The sequence below is a fragment of the Ovis aries genome, chromosome 2 (genome assembly GCF_016772045.2).
Source record: "Ovis aries strain OAR_USU_Benz2616 breed Rambouillet chromosome 2, ARS-UI_Ramb_v3.0, whole genome shotgun sequence".
In the NCBI taxonomy this organism is placed as follows: Eukaryota; Metazoa; Chordata; class Mammalia; order Artiodactyla; family Bovidae; genus Ovis; species Ovis aries.
This window is the reverse complement of record NC_056055.1, coordinates 136,799,797-136,813,680: the sequence shown is the minus strand read 5'-3', so window position 1 is coordinate 136,813,680 and position 13,884 is coordinate 136,799,797. Positions and strand designations below refer to the sequence as shown.

At 40.3% G+C, this 13,884-nt stretch overlaps 1 protein-coding gene across 6 annotated transcripts in view; it reads left to right on the top strand.

Moving 5' to 3' along the window:
• Positions 1–13,884, top strand: part of MAP3K20 (mitogen-activated protein kinase kinase kinase 20) — a 169,668-nt gene that overhangs the window by 1,944 nt on the left and 153,840 nt on the right. For 5 of the 6 annotated variants that reach the window (XM_060411103.1, XM_042243712.2, XM_027964845.3 and 2 more), the window contains exon 2: positions 11,507–11,699. In XM_060411103.1, the coding sequence (XP_060267086.1) occupies positions 11,541–11,699 (159 nt within the window). In that variant the 5' untranslated portion in view covers positions 11,507–11,540. Of the gene's footprint in view, positions 1–10,663; positions 10,776–11,506; positions 11,700–13,884 lie in introns of those variants that run through there. The other variant, XM_042243713.2, reaches the window with a different exon arrangement.

Sequence of the window (13,884 nt, the reverse complement as noted above, 5' to 3'; positions counted from 1 at the left end):
TGTGTGTTTTAAGTTAGCACAAGCGTGAGTGTTATTGGCAATATATTGGCTGAGTGCCTATCTGGAAAGAGCAGTGAAACTGACTTTGATAGGGCTTCAAAATTATAAACAGGAGTTAAGAGGGGCGTGGAATGAATAATCTGGTCATCAGAGAAAACACTGGAGAAATTACAGTGATGTTTCATGAAAAGGGGTCAGACATGGAGTGAAACTATTAGTGTGGAGTGAAAGAGAAAGAAAATAGTTGATTTTAGAAATTGTTAGCTTCAGAGAAAAGAAAGAGAATCAGTGATTTTTTTAAAAAAAAAACCAGAGAAGAGTGTTTGTGGTGATATAACCCTTCTTGGAATAAGATAGCCTTATATCTGTATCCAGAGATGTTGGAAATCAAAATTAATTTGCATCATTTGCTTTCCATTTTATTTTATTTTATTTCCATTTTATTTTATTTATTCCATTTTATTTGACAAGGGCAGATTGACAGAGAGGGTGTCCTGTCTATCTGAATGCAATAGAAACAGCTCAGGCATCTTTTGGTATACTGCAGGGATCATTTAGGCTACTTCTTGTGTGGCTATTAACCTTGCCCCACTACACACAAATAAGCAGAGTTCCAGCTGTGACCAGAAAACTGTACCTGGTAAGGAAAGAGAGCTATAATGCTCGAGCTTAGATTGGTTTGACTGATATGTGGGTGCTTTTGTGTCAGACCGTCCTATGGACAGCTGAACCATCGATTATGCCCTAATAGCAGTTAAATAATCCCACCACAGTAGAAGATGCTGTGAGAACAATGCAGCCAGGCATTTGACATCCTAATCCCAACATCACGATGGCTTCTAGGAAATTAAAGCCTCATGTTGAACTTTAGGTAAATGGTAAGCAATCTAATAATTACTAGAGTAAGAAAAGGGTTTGTTTAAAGGGAGGGAAAGAAAAATACAAGTTAGAAGGAGAAGGCGGATGATAGCATGGGGAAAATATGGTGGAAAAAATGCTGTGACTTTGAACTCAGACCTGAATTTGAATCTCAGCTGTGTCATTTTTAAGTTAGGCAACTTTTACATGCTTGATCCTCAATTTCCTCACATGCAAATTGGGGACAGTAATCCCTGCTTCATAAGGATATGAGACAGCACATGGAAATGCTTCAACCAGCGCCCGAAACTTTAGCCGCCATCACTAAGTGATAGAGAAGGGGTTTTCCACATTCTCAAGTTATACTCAGAGAAAGCTGCCTGTCTCACCTTTTCCCAGCTAAGGCTTGCCCTTGGTAGCCTGCCCTGTTTCCAGATTATACTAATGTGTACATGGAGGGCTAGCAGATTTTCATAATTATTTTCTTGCTTTGCATATAAGGATTTCTAAAGCAGCTTTGTGCATACCTCTGGGTTTATACACGATTTATACACAGCTTTGTAATATTCTTGGGGAGGGGGAGGAGAATCTGAAAATTAGTGCATTTAAATTTGAAGAATTTCAGAGCTATAGGAATAGTGGTTGATTATGACCTAGAAGACCAATGTTGGAACCATTCTTACAGCTAATTTTGAGCACAGATTACCTTCAGGGACCAACATTCTTTATGGACTCATCTCTGGACCTCCAAAGAAGAAAATTGAAAAGAGAAGGCAAGGGTTGCTGCCTGAAGATTATGGAGTAAATCTTTGCTGATTGAACTTTTCTACTAAAATGTAGAAAAGTTCCCCTATTTAGGGGAAGAATGTATTCCTTCAGGGATCTGTAGGTATAACCATAAATACTTCTGGTATAAGCAAGCACTTTCTCTCAGATCTTGCATTTAATCTTAAAAATTTATGTGACCTTGGCATTCTTTTCTGTACTATTTGACTTATTGAACAAACCAATACAAATGCCAAGCATGTTTCTTCCCCCAAATCTTAAAGAAAAATCAATGCTGTAAGATGTATGTTTGTTCATATACCTTCTTCACAGTGCTGGGTACTCCCCCTGAGGGAGCACCCACATTTGAGGAGCTTGAGCCTGGTTCTGGTAAATGGTACTGCACCACTGAGCTTCACAGCCCAGCACGCTGCATGGGGTAATGCAATGCCATTATGCTGAGAAGAGAATAGTGTACATCGTCATCCAAAGAGTTTTTATTTTCTGTGGTCACACTGGGGCTTTCAAGGTCAGAAAAGCTCTTTGCTTTGGAAGTCAAGAAGAGGGAGAGATAGTTGTGGGATAGAAATGTAAAATACAGTTTCACCTTCTCAGCCAGTTTAGGAGGGGAAATTTAGGAGGACAGCCCAATCATCTCCATTAATCCCGTCGCTGACTTTGATCACCGTGTTCCTCCAGGAGGGAGGGGGCTCTCTGTATCAGGTTCCTGACTATATCCCTAAGAAGGGAAGGGAGAGGTCAGTTAGTCATGGTGTACTCACAGGGTTGGAGTGGGTCTTTACGAAACTCTTCATTCCTCCCCTAGTCTCCTCCCCAACTCCCCTTGAACATGCTCAGTGATAAGGAACTCACTACTAAACAGGGTGGCATATTTTCTTGTTAGGCAGCTCTGATAACCCTGAATTCCATCTGTAACTTGTCTACAGATAGTGTGGCCTCTGGCTCTGTGATGCATACTGTAGAGTCTTCCTTTGGGCTTATCTAATTTTAATGCCCCGGATTTTGTTTGTTTGTTTTCATGTTACTTCAAGGTTACCAAGTTTTAACTCTCATACTTCCCCTTCTCGGGGAACCTTCATTCTACGTTAGTCCAAAATTGTACTCAGCCAGGAAGGTGAGATACTTTCTATTTGACAAGAGTAGAAATAAGAATAGAAACAAGAGCTGAGTAGAAGCAGGATCTTGAATGGGTGGGCTTATTGACTGAGTAAATCTTTCTTACTTATTAGCAACTGCTTTCTCCCCACCCCAACCTACACCCCCAAGACCTATGAATTCCTCTTCTAGCCGACTCATAGAAATATGCCCACTTTACACTTTTTTGCTATAGTCAGACTCTGACCTCCTTCTCTTCCTCAGGCCTCCAATCATTCAGCACTCAAAACTTGTAATCGTTTGACACGAGGCACCGACCCGTGTCCTGGGTTGTACCTACTTGGAGTTTCCTAGCTAGGCTTCTGTTTGAGCATGGGTACATTTCCACAGGGCATATCTGGGCATCAGTACCCCTTCTCCCTACATTTCTGTTCCTCATGTATTTTGCTTCTAGTAACATTTCTGGCAAAAAATATGTCATGGAAGTCTCTTTTCTTTAACTGAAGTTTTTAACCTGTGCTTCAAGTAGAGGTTTATGTTCAGTTCAGTTCAGTTGGCCAGTCGTGTCTGACTCTTTGCAACCCCATGGACTGCAGCATGCCAGGCCTCCCTGTCCATCACCAACTCTTGGAGTTCACTCAAACTCATGTTCATTGAGTCGGTGATGCCATCCAGCCATCTCATCCTCTGTCGTCCCCTTCTCCTCCTGCCCTCAATCTTTCCCACCATCAGGGTCTTTTCAAATGAGTCAGCTCTTCGCATCAGGTGGCCAAAGTATTGGAGTTTCAGCTTCAACATCAGTCCTTCCAGTGAACACCCAGGACTGATTTCCTTTAGGATGGACTGGTTGGATCTCCTTGCAGTCCAAGGGACTCTCAAGAGTCTTCTCCAACACCACAGTTCAACAGCATCAATTCTTCGGCGCTCAGCTTTCTTTATAGTCCAACTCTCACATCCATACATGACTACTGGAAAAACCATAGCCTTGACTTGATAGACCTTTGTTGGCAAAGTAACATCTCTGCTTTTTAATATGCTGTCTTTGTTGGTCATAATTTTCTCCCCAGGAGCAAGTGTCTTTTAATTTCATGGCTGCAATCACCATCTGCAGTGATTTTGGAGCCCCCCAAAATAAAATCTGCCACTGTTTTCACCGTTCTGCATCTATTTGCCATGAAGTGATGGGACCGGATGCCGTGATCTTTTATTTATGTTTATATTATGTTTATGTTATTTAGGAGATTTATGTTATTTATGTGATAAAGGAGAGAATGGAAAGGAAGTGGACCAATAGCTGTTCTAGGTTTTAGGCTTTTAAAGTTGGCTTCTCTTGGATACCCAGATCCTCTTCATGGTGCCCTGCAACCTGTTCGAGACAAGAGAGTCTGCTTTCTGTTGGCAGCCTTGGAGGAAGGAAGGCAACAGCTAGGGTAGACACAGTACTGGTTAGTTCTCTTCATACCTAGTCTCTAGCTAGTCTTCTAGAACTTATCTATCATAGCAGAATAGCAGTCCTGTTCAGGAACAGAATCTCTGCATCCTTGATCTTGATGTTATAAACAAGTATATCAAACCCAGAGCTTTCCTCCTTTTTGAAAAAGACTAGCAGAAAAAAAAAAAAAAAAGAATTGCAGAACTGTAATCCAAGTGGTATTGTTTTTATACACATGATGATGAAGCACATTTTTATTAGTTTATTCACTGATCTTCATTAAGGAGGCTGAAATAATGCTAGCATAAATAAATACTAGGGCAGCAAGTTTGGCACAGGAATTTGTTGAGGGTTGGGGTTTTTTTTTTTTTTTTTTTTGGTCATATTCAGGTCATGACAAAACAAATGAATTTTTTTTTCTATATTGTATCAGAAAATAAACTTTTAACTTTACTTTTGTGAAGAGAGGAAATAGAGTAGTATAAGTAAAGGATAGAGAAAGGCTCTGAATTGAGAAATAATAGGCCTATATAAACCTAAAAGATAAAAAAATCCAGAAAAAGTCCAAGAGTCTCTTTTCTAATAAAGTTAATCCTTTTATAAGTAGATTTACATTTTTTTAAATTAACCAGTCCATCCTAAAGGAAATCAGTCCTGAATATTCATTGGAAGGACTGATGCTGAAGCTGAAAGTCCAATACTTTGGCCACCTGATGTGAAGAACTGACTCATTTGAAGAGACCCTGATGCGGGGAAAGATTGAAGGTGGGAGGAGAAGGGAATGACAAAGGATGAAATGGTTGGATGGCATCACCAACTCAATGGATATGAGTGTGAGTAAACTCTGGGAGTTGGTGATGGACAGGGAGGCCTGGTGTGCTGCAGTCCATGGGGCTGCAAAGAGAGGATTAAGCAAAAATATAAAACATACACAAAGAAACTTAGATACTATAATAAGGATTTAGGGGATCAATGATACAGTAATCTATTTTTGCTCTGCAAAACTAATGGAGATATAATATAGAACAATTCTGAAAACAAGGAGAGGAAAAGTATTGAGGAAAGTAATCCTAACTACAAAGGCTGAAAAGTAGATGGTTAAATATGATATCAAGCTTTCTTAAAATAATTAGGTAGCCAGTTTCCATTTATTGAGTATTATGTGCTGTGTGCCGGAGAAGGCAATGGCACCCCACTCCAGTACTCTTGCCTGGAAAATCCCATGGATGGAGGAGCCTGGTGGGCTGCAGTCCATGGGGTCGCGAAGAGTCGGACACGACTGAGCGACTTCCCTTTCACTTTTCACTTTCATGCATTGGAGAAGGCAATGGCAACCCACTCCAGTGTTTTGCCTGGAGAATCCCAGAGATGGGGGAGCCTGGTGGGCTGCCATCTATGGGGTCACACAGAGTCGGACACGACCGAAGCGACTTAGCAGCAGCAGCAGCATGTACTGTGTGCAGGGCCCTGTGCAAGGCCTTTCACAGCATCTCCCTCTTCACAACAACCACATGGAATGGGTATTACTGCCAGGGAGAAAACTGCTCAGAGAGGCTCGGTGTCCTGCCCAAGGCCTAACAGCTGGTCAGTGCAGATTTGCTACTAGAGCTAACTGGGTCTTTCTCTTGGATCAAAGCTATGTTGTGTTCAAATATCTGTTACTTGGAAATAAGACTTAAGAAGTCAAATAATACTGTGCAAACATGTAACTTTTGGACTATCAATTTTTAAATGTTTGGTAACAGAACAGATATTTCATTTATTGGGTCTGGAAATACCATGGACTTGAGAAGAGTGATTGATTCAAGGTTGCTGAGAGGTAGAGCAGAGCTTTTATTTTTTTTGGCTGTGCTGGGCGGTTTGTGGGATCTTAGTTCCCTGAATCCGTGCCCTCTGCAGCGGAAGTGCAGAGTCCTAACCATTGGACTGCCAGGGAATTCCCTAGAGGCAGAATTCTAACTCACATCTATCTCATTCTAAACTTTATGGGTTTCTTTTTTCCTCTTTTTCAAAAATCCAGGACAAAAGCCCATTTTTTTTTTTTTTTTTTTTTGGACTGGAAGGCTAAAAACTTTGAAAAGTAAAATAATTTTCCTTTTAAGGTTTTCTTCCTATAGTTCCACTTTTGATAATAAGCTGATGGTACTATTTATGCTTTCAGCAATTAATAGTTTAAAAATATATTTAAATTTTAATTTAAGGAAAACAAAAAAAATGTTTTGGTTGCACCCTGTGGCTTGCAGGATCTTAGTTCCCTAGCCAGAGATTGACCCTGGGCTTCAGGCAGTGAACATGCAGAGTCCTAACCACTGGATGACCAGGGAATTCCCTAAGGAAATTTTTAAACATTAAAAAAATGTTACCACTACTAACATAGTAGTTCTACTACTAAAGTAGTTACTAAAGTCTTACCACTTGAGGACTCTAGTGATTCGATTCAACCTCTGAGTTAGTGATTTTCAGTATTTTCAGAGTTGTGATGCTCTCTTATACTTTCATTTCTGTCATATCCCTGTTCTAACTTACTCTTCAGTGCTCTGTGGTAGATACTTAGCATTAGCATTTAAAAACAGCTTTGAGAGTTTATGAAACCAGAGTTAGGATGCTACAGAATCAGGACTGGGAATTATTGCATGGAGAAAAGTTGTCTTTCTTGTGTAAAAGCAATTACTTTAACATTGTAGAATGACAGCATCATTTGATTGGGTGTACTATGTAAATACATTTATATGGATGACTTTTATTAAATTCTAGTGTCTTCACTGGAGAATACACCTAAAACTTTAGAACATAATTTGATCAGGTAGCAATCTTCCCCAAGATGCTCTAAATATAATTAATCTGCAACTCTGATTATCCTTTCTTCTGGTCATAAATCGATCCTCTTAGAATAATGATTTTCAAGGAGGGAAAGCTCAAAGGGAAAAGGAAATATATGTGGTCAAACAGTCATGTAGATGGCAGTGGGAATCTCAGTCAGGCTCTTTAGCTAAGCCCATGATGCTTTGCCAAGCTTACTGGAGTGAAACCTGTATTCATACACCCCAGAATTTTTAGTCTCTTTGGTAATCAGATGGTACTTAATTTTTTATGGTCCCAATAAAACACTCAAGTAATTATATAGTTCCATTCATACACAGCCAGTTTCCAAAAGGCAGGATGTATCACAAAGTGAGTAACAGTGATTCTGGGAAGAGCTGACTGGTTGCCTCATCTCAGAGTGAAGATCCTGAGAACTATGCTTCTCAGAGGTCTGCCTCTCTCTGGTACCTCCGGGTCAGTTTCAGATGGGACTGATCCTGCCTCAGGTTACCCTGGACTTGCTCTGTACCAGAGGGTTCGGATTTATTCGTATTGCTCTCATCCTGGTTCAGATCTCTGTTTGTTCTGGAAGAATTTCCTCCCTCCTCTTCCACCTTCCTCATCTTATCTCCACCCTTCTCCTCTTCCTCCAGTCTCAGAGACCTAACCCTAGAAATCCCAAATATACTCTTCTTAGTCTCCCAGAAAGCCTAGGCAGCTGTTTCCAGATCAGGATTTGCTTCAGAATCCTTTGGAGGGCACTTATAAAAACTGTAGTTCTCAGATTTTACTTAGTCTGATTGTAATCTTTTTTTTTTTTATTGTAATCTTTCCAGCTGCAAATGGTATAACAGGAATAGCCAGAAGTTATTTGATTGGTTTTTGATTCATTCATTCAACACATATTTTTGAATGGAATAGGTGTGATGTGCTGGCTGCATAGTAGCTACTGAATATTCATATGAAAATAGAAATGTGTTTCACTTTTAAAGAATTTATAGTCTGGTGGGAAGTAAGTGGGAAAGATGAAAAGGATAAAGAAAGGGGCTGTGGCACAGAAAAAGGAGAATTAACTGTGCTCATGGGGCTCAGAGGAGATGGTCAGGGACATCACTGGGCAGGCAAAGGCATTCAGAACAGAAACCCTAGCCTGGGCAGAGGTGTGAAGATGGGAAAGCATGTTCTGGGAATCGCAAATCTGTCCTCCTGTGTGTCTAGGGGGCTGGAGGAGGAAATAAGAAGAATGGCTATAAGTGGTAAAGAAAGATCACAAGGAAATTTTCTGGAATTACAAGACATGAGTCACAGATGGAGAGTATACTGAATATGCCACCAATGAATGAAAAAGACTCACTCCTAAGCATATCCTATTAATTTCAGGATTCTAGGGTTGAATACCAGGTCCTAAATGATTTCAGAAAGGAAAGAATAATGTAAGCAGAATTGGTAACCAGAATAACTTCAGACTTGCTCTACAGACACATTAGAAACTAGATGAGTATGAGGTAACAATTTTGAAATTATCAGGAAATAATTTCCTACCTGAAATTGCATACTACCAATCAAGACATTTGAAGACATATGGATTCTCCCCACAAAACTGCATTCTGGGCACTCTGCTCAGGTAGCTAATGGGAGATGTGCTCTGTCAAAGTAAGAGACAAAACCAAGAAAGGGAAGCCAGGAGTTCCCACAGAGGAAGAGGTGAAGGATGCGGAGGATGATGGACAAGCCAGTGCAATCAGACCTGGAAAGCCACTGCTTCAGCCAAACTGCTCAAGGTGAAAGGTATGGGAGAAGTGTCTCCTAGAAAAAAATAGACCCTCCTCCCCTGTTACCTGATGTTTTTACTTTACTGAGAGGAGTTTTGCAGTTCAGAGAGTTTGAGGTGAATACGTTTTAGATGTATGCAAAGCTAAGTGAAGTGAAAGTCACTCAGTCGTGTCTGACTCTTTGTGACCCCATGTACTATACATATACAGTCCATGGAATTCTCCAGGCCAGAATACTGGAGTGGGTACCCTTTCCCTTCTCCAGGGGATCTTGCCAACCCAGGGACTGAACCCAGGTCTCCCGTACTGCAGGTGGATTCTTTACCAGTGGCTAAACAAACAGCAAAAACCAAACCGAACAACTCAGGGAGAAATGAACAATTATGCAAGAAAGAAAAAGTCACTGAGTCCTGCTCAGCACTCTCAGGAGTAATGTTTACCTTGCCAGACTGCTGTAAACAGTGACTATTGACTTAACCGAATGTTACAGTAGAGCCGGACGCTGGGAGGATAGGGCACGTGTGACGTGTTTGATGTAAGGAGGTAAAGGATGGGGGATGAGAACTAATCTTTTTCTTCCACAGGGAGAAGTGAATAGGTAATAACTAAAATGGAGCAATCAGGAACTAGCTATATAAACACACTTTTAGGAATGTACTAATAGATATAAAAATATCATATGAAATATAAATATCAGAATAAAATCCTAAGTGAGTTGAAAGTAGTTCCCCCTGAAGAGAGAATTGGGTGTGGGGAGGGGTAGGACAGGGGAGTTCTATTTTTCATTTTTTTTTGACAAAAGTAAAAATGGTAGAAATATAGTGTTTATAACACTGAGGGACTCTTACAAGCAGTGTTTTGCATTTTTTTGAACAAACATTTTGCAGATAAGAACAAACTCGCATGTTCTATGTACCTATCTTTGGCATGGTCTTAAATTTTGTATTTTGGGGGGTCTTTTTTTTTTCTCTAATTAACAAAATATGAATCGAAGCAAAAGTTAGGTAACATTTTTGCCTCAAATATGTACTGACTGTATTTTGATACTATATTTACTTATGTAGATTCTAAAGCTATCTTTTAAACTTCAGAGGATAAACAGTCTTCTCTCTTGCCTTCATCCCAAAGTAGAGTCAATTTTGACTTCACTTAAGAAATCAGCATTCTTCAGTGACCTGATGCTCCTAAAATGGATTGGCTAGTCAGCAGCACATTAAGATCTATAATAGATATGAATTTGTACTATCATGTGTAATAGATATAAATTGCCCCTCCTCCTTTTTCTTTTGAAAATAATCAGATTCCACAGAAAAGTAGTAGAACACCCACATACTTGGCACCGAGATTCACCAGTTCTTCACATTGAGCTGGATTTGCCTCTTTCCTTTCTATACCCATTCACTTTTTTTTTGGAGGGTGAAGGGGAGTTGAACTATTTTAAATTAAATTGGAGATATCATACTTTGATATAGCACCCAGTATATCTTCCAAGAACAAGGACATCCTTCTACAAAACCAAAACCAAAATACCATTATTTGCCATGCAGAAAATAGTATTATCTAATGTATCTAGTTAATATTCAAATTTCCCTAAAATCCTCATAATTGACTTCTGCACTTTTGAGGGGATCCAAAATCTAGTCAGTGATCATGCATTGCATTTAGTCATGTTTCTTGAAGTCTTCCATATACTAGAAGCTTCTCTGCCTTTTAAATCATGACTTTGACAGTTATGAAGAGACCAGGGGAGTTGTTTTGTAGAATGTCCGGTACATATGGGTTCATCTTTTTGCTCCCTCAGTATAAGATTCTGATTTACAATTTGGGAAGAACATGTCTAAAAACTTCTTTATCCATCTGCTTTTTTTGCAGGTTCAAAATTTTAGACCTTCTTGTTCTTGGTTGTAGATTTTTGTTTTGTTTTTCCTGCTAATCTGTGGTTAGGCATAGAGTGTGAAGAATTACCCCTTACCTGGAGAACAGTGAAACTCCTTAGACTGCAGAAAATATCACTGTCATCTCTGTGAAAGGTAATCTGTTCCTCTGGAAACAAGCATAATGTTTTTTTTTTTTTAAACATTCTTGGCAGAGATCACTGGATGACTTAATATATTGTAGTCAAGGGCAAATTTTCTGCTCTTTAATTAAGTTCTGCTACAGGACACAGTCCAGGGAGCCACTTCTGGAAAACACTTGGCCAGCTCTTCTCTCATCCCAAAGCTGACCACTTGCTTTTGGAATCCCAGCCCCGAGCGTGCGTTCTGTTTGCAGTGTTTGGGCCCTCCTGTGCCAGCATGCTCAGATGCTTAGGTTATGTATATTTTATGTTAAGTGAGTACAACGCAGAGAGATGGCATGCCTCAGATGCCAGAAGAGCTGTGCAAGCCTCCTGCTGAGAGCACACTTCCCGTTTGTCTTTGCGGTGGGAGAGAGACCTGGTTACACGGTAGCCTTTAGGCAGAGCTGCTGGGGATGTGCAGGAAGTGCTGTTGCAGGCTTTGTCGGGGGGGAAATCTGAGCCATTTCTCTGGGGACAGCTGTGTTTCAGAGTCTGGACAGGTTGCTGTTGAATTTTGCTCGGGCTACCAGGGTAAGTGTTTTCATGTTGATTTGTTTATACTTCTGCTTTTCTTCCTCCTAAGTCATCAAGGCTCTTTGTGGGAGCACCACAGGACTTGGTATACATTAGCTAAAGTGGAATTCAGAGGTTTCATTCTAGTGTTTCTAATCCAGCTTTTTTTTTTTCCCTTTCCCTCTGCAGATTTTGTGGAAGTATAATACTTTGTCATTATGAGATGTCGTCTCTCGGTACCTCCTTTGTGCAAATTAAATTTGATGACTTGCAGTTTTTTGAAAACTGCGGTGGAGGGAGTTTTGGGAGTGTCTATCGAGCCAAATGGATATCACAGGACAAGGAGGTGGCTGTAAAGAAGCTACTCAAGATAGAGAAAGAGGTAAGGTCTTTTCCTGCTATCAGAAGTGGTCATGATAGCACTTATGTAAGCTTTTCAACCTAGAGTCAGAGGTCACAGGCTGCCAGGGACCTAGCAGAGCCTTTGGGGCTGATCCACGAGGCTGTTTCCCAAATTTCCATTCTGGGAGCCCCATAAATAGCAATCAGTGCCACGTGTGCTGTAGGGTTGAGTTCTACTAGGGGTCATCTGAACTGAGAGGATTTCTTTCCATGGCGTGCAAGACCGAATGTTCTCTGAGCTCTTGTCCTGGGGAGGTGAGCGCTCAGGTCTTCCCAGACTTTAGGCTTTGCCCTGGGTCAGCCAAAAGGGGTCAGTAAAGAGTAGTGTGTAAAGTTTTCATCCCCTTTCCACTTTCTGGTGAATTTGTGGTCCCCAGGACTTGTCTTTTTGAAAAACAAAAAAGCATTATTTCTCTACTGAAATAGAAGCAATACCCGCTTCTTGGATTTCACCTCTACTTGAAGTGCAGAGTGATGGACTTTGTTTAATAAAAGTGCTACACAGAGAGCTGCTCTGCTTGTAAAACTGGAAAAAACATTTTGACTTTCAGAGTCTGGAATTGGTGCTGGTCCTAGTGGAGCTCAAAACTTGTACACAGGCCCTTCATCTTTCTTAGGAAAGTGACACAGCATCGTCCCCACGTTCAGTTTGGTACCCAAACCCCACAGTAAAGCTAGCTGCAGAGACGACTTGCAGGAGCTCAGGGTGTCAGTAACTTTAAATAGCTACCCTCTGGAGTTTGCTTTGGTCAGTTCTATTTATGCCGTGTTTTGGCTAATTATTGTTCTTTTCAGTATGTTTTTAAAGTGAATTTTTCCATAAATATCCTTTAATCTCCCTGAATGATTTCCTTTTTCTCATTAACTGCTGTCAGGGAACCACAGCAGTTGATTCAGAAAGGAAACCGAAATGGCCAAAATAGAAAGCGCTTTGTGTCATTCCTTCCCAGCACTGCTTTGTGACTGTGTGACCAGCAGTTGTGTTTATGATTTGTGAACCCAAGCCAGAGGACTAAGATACCTCTGCCTTGGGGTATCTGTAGGTTGCAGAAAGTGTTAAGAAGTGATAGCTTTTAAAGCGAACGTGTGCTCCAAACCAAAAGGCTACTATGTAGAAAAAGTTTTCTCCCAGTCATGTGTTGATCAACAAATTTTTAAATAGTAGCCAAATAATAAAATTATTTTTTACTCTGGAGTTGAACCTATCTTTTTTTTTTTTTTTTAATCTGGTGAACTCTTGAGCCCTTTATAGGCAGGCATTGTTGTACTCATTCTGTAGGTTGGGAAATAGAGCTTTGCGAAATATGTACAGCTGCCCCAGTAGGGGTGGATGAAATCCAGATCGGACCCCCTATTCTCTAGTTTTTAATTCTGAAACCTCTAGTTTGACCAGGTAAGAACAGATAATAAACCAGTCCCATCAAATTTATATTCAAAGAAGTATATAAGTATGCTAATATTTTTAAGCATCGTATGACTTCAGTACAGTGAACATGTTCTTAACGTGATTGTTGGATATGAGAAAGACTTTGAGACGTGAAACAAGTTTTGATAGGAAAATGGTAATTGCAACCCATTCACTCCACCACCATCCATACCCAGCACCATTTTTTACTGTCTGAGAGAGAACCAGGAAAATGACAGAGGGAAGCCCAGGAGTGAAAGCAGGAACTGGAAACTGCCAAATCCTGCTCTCGTATAGATATTTAACTTGAGTGCATATCACTCAGAATTGGAGCTGATTACAGCAAACCATGGGGGCACGCCTCATAAACTTCTAAGTAGGAAAAACGGAAACTCAGTTTCAGCTTTGGGGCTCGGTTTAGCCAGTGACTGTGAGTGATAAAGACGCACACTAAGTTATTGCAAAGTGTCTCCTCACTTACTGACTTAATGTGTGTTCAAGATGTAAATAATTTTGACGAGGGGTTGGCAGTTATTGGAAAGGAAATATGCATTTCTTATGTAAATGTTTGTTATACTTTATGAACTATGTGTTGGCTTGGTGGCTAGATGTTTTCTCAGTGATAAGATAAAAGTTATAAGCTCTGGATTTTTTTCAGTTTATGGATTCAGTCCTGTGTCACTTGGTCATTTTTGCGAATGAGTTTTAGAAACAATGGAACATTTAATAATATATTTGTGGCTCACTCATAGAACTCTTT